At 34.4% G+C, this 7126-nt stretch overlaps 1 protein-coding gene and 1 pseudogene across 1 annotated transcript; one reads left to right on the top strand and one right to left on the bottom strand.

The window, feature by feature from the left end:
- Positions 1 to 488: 488 nt before the first annotated feature.
- Positions 489 to 2861, top strand: LOC120153403 (annotated as a pseudogene).
- Positions 2862 to 3213: 352 nt separating this feature from the next.
- On the bottom strand, positions 3214 to 6692 carry LOC120153539. The gene is made up of 3 exons (XM_039165472.1): positions 6593 to 6692; positions 3448 to 3722; positions 3214 to 3346 (listed from the first exon to the last, which is right to left on the bottom strand). The coding sequence occupies exons 1-3, from the start codon at positions 6690 to 6692 to the stop codon at positions 3263 to 3265; spliced, it is 459 nt and encodes a 152-aa protein (XP_039021403.1). The 3' UTR covers positions 3214 to 3262.
- Between the last annotated feature and the right edge of the window lie 434 nt (positions 6693 to 7126).

The raw sequence follows: 7126 nt of genomic DNA, 5'->3' as shown, positions 1-7126 counted from the left end.
GTGCTTGAGCTGAAGAGAAATTTTCAGATCTCATTCATATGAAGAGATCTTTCAGTGTAAGTTGTTTGATCTTTGCTTTTCCTTTCGACCCACTGTTTTTGTTGTTGTTTTCTTTAAACATTGTATTTTTGTCTTTCTGAACGGGTCTTAGTAATGTTCCCAGTCTTCCTGCTACAACACTATGTTCTTGGGAGTTTGAACAATTGAACAAGGTCTAAAGAAAGTGTTTAAAAATGTGTTGTGGCAGGAAAGTTTGATTCATCTACAATCATTTTTGTACACATTACAAAATTGATTTAAGGCAATGGTTGGGATCTAAATGAACAAAAAATGGTTCTTCCTTTTAGCTTTCATGAGTGTTGTAGACTATTACTAGTTGTGGTGAGCAAATGCAATTTGCTTCTTCCATTATGGATTGGCTGTTTCTTCTCGTTTTCAAGTTACCCTTTTTGTTAAATGAAGTTCATTTGCTCACAACAACTACTAATTTTCCATGACTGATAAAGTTAATCTGTGACTACTTTTGCATGTTTCTCGTTTTCCTATTTTCATGCATCTTTTGATTCACTTTGATGTTAATTCTGGCATTCATTTTTCTTTTACTACTTGTTTGCAAATTGCTGATATTTGCTTTTCACTGTCAATTGATTTAACATTCATGATCGATTCTGAGAACATTTCATTTCAGCTGGTCGATGTTCTACTGGTACTTGCAATTTTCAGTCATATTACATGGACTGTCAAGAGCAGCTCACATTGCAAACATTTCAGAATGCCATCTTCTACCTCAATTCATTTGCTGACAAAGGTGGGGCCAAGCTTTTTGTCCCAGCCGGCCGGTGGTTGACAGGAAGCTTCGATCTCATCAGTCATCTAACTTTGTGGTTAGACAAGGATGCAGTGATTCTTGGATCCAATGTAAGTCGTTATCAACTTAATTCAAAACCAACATTTACGCATAAGATTTGGAAAAAAAACCATAGTTGCATGTACCAATTTTGTGGTATGTGGGATTTAATCTGTTGTTACAATGGTTGATGCTGGAGACTACACATTCGAGCTATTTGTAAGCAAATCAATGCTAATGAGGAGAACATACTAAATGATGCGAGCATAACATCTAATTTGTGATCATGGATGCTTATCTATTTGTTATCTTTTTGTCTATGCCCCAAGTTTAACCGAGTATTTGCATAGATTCATTCTTATTGCATAGTTTATTGTTGCAGAGTTCTGATGACTGGCCAGTTGTTGATCCTCTGCCTTCCTATGGCCGAGGTAGGGAATTACCTAGTGGAAGGCATCGGAGCCTTATATGGTCGCAATTTGACTGATGTAATCATAACAGGTTAGTAACATTGATGAAAATTAATGATCTGTAAGCATTTTATGTTCTTTCATCGATGCCACGGGTTCTTATCGCAGGTGAGAACGGAACTATTGATGGACAAGGCAGTGTTTGGTGGAACTGGTTTAGACGTGAAACTCTGAACTATACTCGCCCTGATCTGATCGAATTGATGAACTCAACGGGGATTGTAATCTCGAACTTGACTTTCTTGAACTCTCCATTTTGGACCATCCACCCAGTATACTGCAGGTTTGAGGTTTTCTTTAATATCAGCATGCCCGCCTTGTTTAGATTACCGTTTTCATAACAGAACTGCCAAGAGTGAAAGCATTTATTAATTAAGTTGAGATTTTCATTTGTTTAATGGAACAGCCATGTCATAGTCCAGAATGTCACAATCCTGGCTCCTCTGGATTCACCAAACACTGATGGGATAGATCCAGGTGAGTAATATACTAACATTGGCATCTGGTTTGTAATTTCAATTATAAGCATTCTTACTTACATGTTTGAATATTCAGATTCTTCCGATGATGTTTGCATCGAAGACTGTTACATTAGCACCGGAGACGATCTAATTGCCATCAAAAGTGGGTGGGATGAGTATGGCATTTCGTTTGCTCGCCCCAGCACAAATATTATAATCCGGCGGCTTATTGGAAACAATCGAAATGGCTCTGGGATTGCAATTGGAAGTGAGATGTCTGGAGGTATATCAGAAGTTTATGCAGAAAACCTCTACTTCTTCGATTCTAGCACAGCTATCATTATCAAGACAGCTCCTGGAAGGGGTGGTTATGTGAGAAATATCTACATATCAAATGTTACCTTGGTTGGTGTAGACACAGCGATATGGTTCGATAGTAATGCTTCTCAGCACCCAGATGAGTTATACGATCCAAATGCTCTCCCTGTAATAGAAAGGATAACTGTTAAAGATGTGGTAGGAGATAACATAAAAGTTGCAGGCCTCCTCAAAGGGATAGAAAGGGACACTTTTAATCATGTTTGCTTGTTGAATATTAGTCTCAATGTAACCTCAAAGTCCCCATGGAACTGCTCATATATACAAGGATACTCTGCCTTGGTTACCCCAGAAACTTGTGAACCTCTCAAGGAAAGTGTCTACCCCAACCATTCTTCGGATTGTTACCATCTATCGAATCATTTGCGGAGTTCAGGTTATCAAAACAGAGGCTCTTGGTTGCTTTCTTGGTAAATTTTGAGACTTTTCCCTCTTTCTTTTTTTCAAAGTGGGAATGTTGATTCTTGCCATTTCTCGAACACAACAGCCCGATATGTTGTTGTCGACTCACGAGAAGCTGTCTTTGCGAGTTTTGTTCTTTCTTTTTCTTTGTAACTTTGTGCGCAGTAACAAATAATTGAGTGATTTGCGAGGGAAAGAAAACGAAATAGAGAGAAGTTTGTATTTGAGAGGCTTTTTTTGGGAGGGGGCTTGGTTTGTTATAGTCTGAAATGCCAACAGATCAAATCTGGGCATGTTACTTAGAGCAAAGTAAAAAGAAAGCTGAATGAAATATAGACACACGGGAAAGTTTCTACTTTGATTTGTCTTATCTATTGTGATTGTGATGTATATTCCATCCAGGCTGTTTCCCGGAGAGCTGCAATCTTTTGTCTGAAATGAAGGGCAATTTCCTTACTTTGGAAGGACATGTTCTCAACTGAAATTGGTCCATTGTCTTTGGTTGCATTGGTTCATTTGCCTTGGATGATAGTGTTATATTTGTTTGTGTTTCGGCACATTCAGAGCAAATAACATACTAGGATTCATTCAATCACAACCCAACACAGCATAAATTTTATTCACCTGCCCCTTGTCAAGCAGATTGACTGTAGTAATACAATTAAAGGACCGTATCTGAACTTATTCGATCGAGTCCATCGCCATCAGTTTGTTACAAATATGGCAGCATGGATGCTTCCCGGCACAATCCCTGATAACGTGAGAAGCATATTTACCCACAGTTTGGCCTGCAATCAACTCAAAATACAGATGGAAATAAAAATATGATTCTCAAAGTGTATGAAAAACATTTAAAAAACAAATGTGAGTAAAAGGAGAGACGACTGACCGTACAACGTTTTTGCTTCTTATATATGGCAACAGGAGGCAGAAAGACTGCGAGCATAATATCAAGAAAGTCGGCTTCTTCTTCTTCTTCTTTCTTCTGTGAATGGCTTTCATTTTTGCAGCTAAAGCATCTGCATTTGACGCAGATACAGATTGTTTGATTATATGTTTGAAGATTTGACCTCAGATCTGCGGTGGCTTGATAGGACGATGGAGTATACCATGGCTTATATAGAATCCAACATACGCTTATGCAAATAGCCTTTACGACATTGCCTGTTAAAGTGTAAATGGAATAAGTTCAGCTGTGACATTGGCAACATGATCTCACCATCCTGATTTCATATATTTATTACCAATATTTTTTCCACAATTGTGTTGCATTGTATATTTATGTGTTTGATTATCTTTAATTAATTAATTATTCACATTTAGTTTAAATAATACATTCAAATTTTCTACATTAATATATTATTTATTTATAAATTTCAATAGTTCAATTTACAATAAAAGTGTGACTCAAAATTAATATAAAATACAATTTAATATTTACAGGGATTTATTTTATTTTTAGGGTAAACTATGTCATTGACCCCCTAACTATTGCCCTTTCTCATTTTGGCCATCATTTTTTTAAATTTTATCAATCAAGTCACCTAACTATTTAAATGCAATTCAATCAAGTTACCTGCCGCTAACATTTGACGGAAATGCTGACGTGGTACTTAATAAAATTAGTATAATTACACATTTGATCTTCAATACTTATATATTCTATCAATTTAGTCATTATTTTAATTTAATTCAATAAATTTAATCAACTAATTATATAATGTCACATGTCACTGTTTAATTAAAGGTTAATTTTTTAAAATTTAATATATTTAATTTAATTATTTTCTCTTCCAACCAGATAGTGATGAGTGTCACTATCTGGTTGGATGGATAACAAATTAAAGATGGCTCAAACTTAGGTCATTAGCTGTGTTGCAAGCGCCTTAACCACTCAGCCTGTCTCATCATTTGAGTTGTGAAATACGTCATATATATATATATATGGGGCATGATCCAACTACATAGTGTAAAACTTTTTAGTTTTACACATTTTTAGGATCGTTGGATGAGAGAAATCAAATATTGATATTAACAGTATGAAATGTGAAGATTTTCACTGGAAAAAAAAATAAGGAGTTAATCTCAGCCTTTGATTTTCCCTCATCCAACGATCCTAAAAAGGTGTAAAACTTTTAGTTTTACACTAGGTGTAATTAGATCTTAACCCATATATATTTGAGTATTGGAGATTTGAGAACTTAAGTTTTAGGGAAACTTGAGGATTTAAAGGATTGGAATAATAACAGGGAATACTTGATAGTGAAGCCTAATAACAAGTAGGTGGATGTTCAACGACATTGATAATAATAGATTTTGAGATTAGATTTTTTTTTTATTTTTAGATTTTAGAGATATTTAACTTTTTTTTTTAAAAATATTTTTACTCATAATTACCAATCTCCGCTAACATCCATTTAAAGGAGTGATTAAGATTTTTTTATGTATTGATGTTTCAAGTTTAAGATTCAAATCTTAATGAGTTAATTGTATCATATGTTTTCATACTATAACCTTTATCTTAAATTGATTCTTATATTCCAATTTTATCTTTAAACTATGAATTTCATTTTAGATTAGTTCTTAAACTTTTGACCATTCTAATTTCACCCCTAAACTTTGACTTTTTTTTCTAAATTAGTCCCTAAACTTTTAAATATTTCAATTTCATCCCCAAATTCATCCAAATATATAATTAGTTTCAACCATAGTTTAACCCAATTTTTGTTTTTTCAGACATGTAATAATATAACTTGGCTTAACGATTTTATTAACAAGGGATGCAATTAGTATATACGTATAATCTGAGATGAAATTGAAATGTTCAAAAATTTTGGGGACCAATTTAGAATGAAGGTCATAGTTTGATGATGAAATTAAAATATTCTAAAGTTTTAGGACTAATTTAGAATGATAGTTATAGTTTATGGATGAAAGTGATATATTAAAAGTTTAGGGAACAATTTAAAATGGAGATCATACTTTGAGGACATGTGTTGCAAATAACTAAATCTTAATAGTAGCATTTCTCTTCTTCACTCTATGAAGAAAAGGTTTCCAATTTTTCACGTGTAGGTAACTCTGGCTTCTTCTTACTTGCAACAATTTGGAAGAGAGAAAGACGATAAGCATAGCAAGCAAGGAGAAAAGCAAAAGGCAATGTCCCACACTACCCCCACCATTCATCACCCTTTTTACTGCTCCGAAATGGTCTCTCAACAAACGCTATCAAATTTGAAATTTATTGGTTAGTTTCACTTTTGACCTCCAATTTTGATTCTGATTTGTAATTTAACTTCAATATTTTTTGCAATTCGACCTTGACTTTAGTTCAGATCTATAATTTGGTCCCTAATTATATTAAAGAAAACACTGAAACTTTTTTTTATAATTTAAAATTTATCTAAAGGGTTAAGATTTCTATTTTCAATTTTAATTTAAAATAAATTCAAATATTTAATTACTGACAAATTTGTATTAAAATGCTAAAGGGTAAGACTGGTAGATCAAAGTCAAAATCAGAGATCAAATTACATATTAAAAACAAAGTCAAGGGCCGAATTGCACCCAACAAAAATTCAAGGCTCGAATTGCAGCTCGAAGCCAAAGTCAAGGGCTAAATTGGATCCAAAAAATGTCATGGGTCAAATTACATAACGAGACCAAAGACGGGTCAAAAGATACATTAACCCAAATTTATTTAACAAAAAACAAAAGGGGGAATACCATTGCATCCCCCCAAAAAAAACCACCACCACACACACTTTTTTCCATAATCCTCAAATCTTGAATTCTTTTTGTCAAAAATTTTTTAATTTTATCTCACTTCCATGATAGTCTCTTATGGCAACGGGTTTTTCTTTTTTCGTCAGTCAAATTTAGGATTTGCTTTTTTATTTCCCTGTACAAAAATGCGTCGAGCCCGGCACCATCCCGTTTTCGATCTCTGCTTTATCCACTTTTCGTTCACTCCATGTTGGCTTTTGCTTTGAAATAAATCTTTTCGTTTCTGCGTGTCCATAAGGCGCCTTTACAGGGCCGGACCTGGGCCGGGGCAGGAGGGGCGCCCGCCCAGGGCCCATAATATTCAGTCGGAAGAGCTGATTGAGAGATGGCTGACTTGGTAGCTCCCATGGGTTATATTTGTACAGATCTATTTCTGGGCCCATAATAAACCAGGAGGATTTGTTTGGCACGCTGCTCTATCCATGCTACGTTGGGGCCTGTATATTATTTAACCTTGTTTGACTTTGTTTAATTTATGATGCGAATCCTAGGTACATATGTCTTACTATGTTTCACATCTTGCTTCATTTGTCGAAATATAAACTACCATCGTAGTAGAAAAGTCCAATCAGATTAATTAGGGATGGACCAAAGTAGGGTTTGGCTCTTTTAAAATTGTTAAATTAATATATATTTTAGATATTTGTTTTGTGTTTTCAATTCATAATATGTTTTTGCCATCTAGAATTTTATAAATTCACGCCACTTTGTTTTTGGTCCAGAAAATTTCAATCAATGCCTAATTTTCTCACTGAAAATTATATACATCAACCTGTTTAATC

The sequence above is a fragment of the Hibiscus syriacus genome, unplaced genomic scaffold, assembly GCF_006381635.1.
Source record: "Hibiscus syriacus cultivar Baekdansim isolate YM2019G1 unplaced genomic scaffold, ASM638163v2 tig00111100_pilon, whole genome shotgun sequence".
In the NCBI taxonomy this organism is placed as follows: Eukaryota; Viridiplantae; Streptophyta; class Magnoliopsida; order Malvales; family Malvaceae; genus Hibiscus; species Hibiscus syriacus.
The sequence above is the reverse complement of the archived record's forward strand: the minus strand, read 5'-3'. Positions and strand labels throughout refer to the sequence as shown.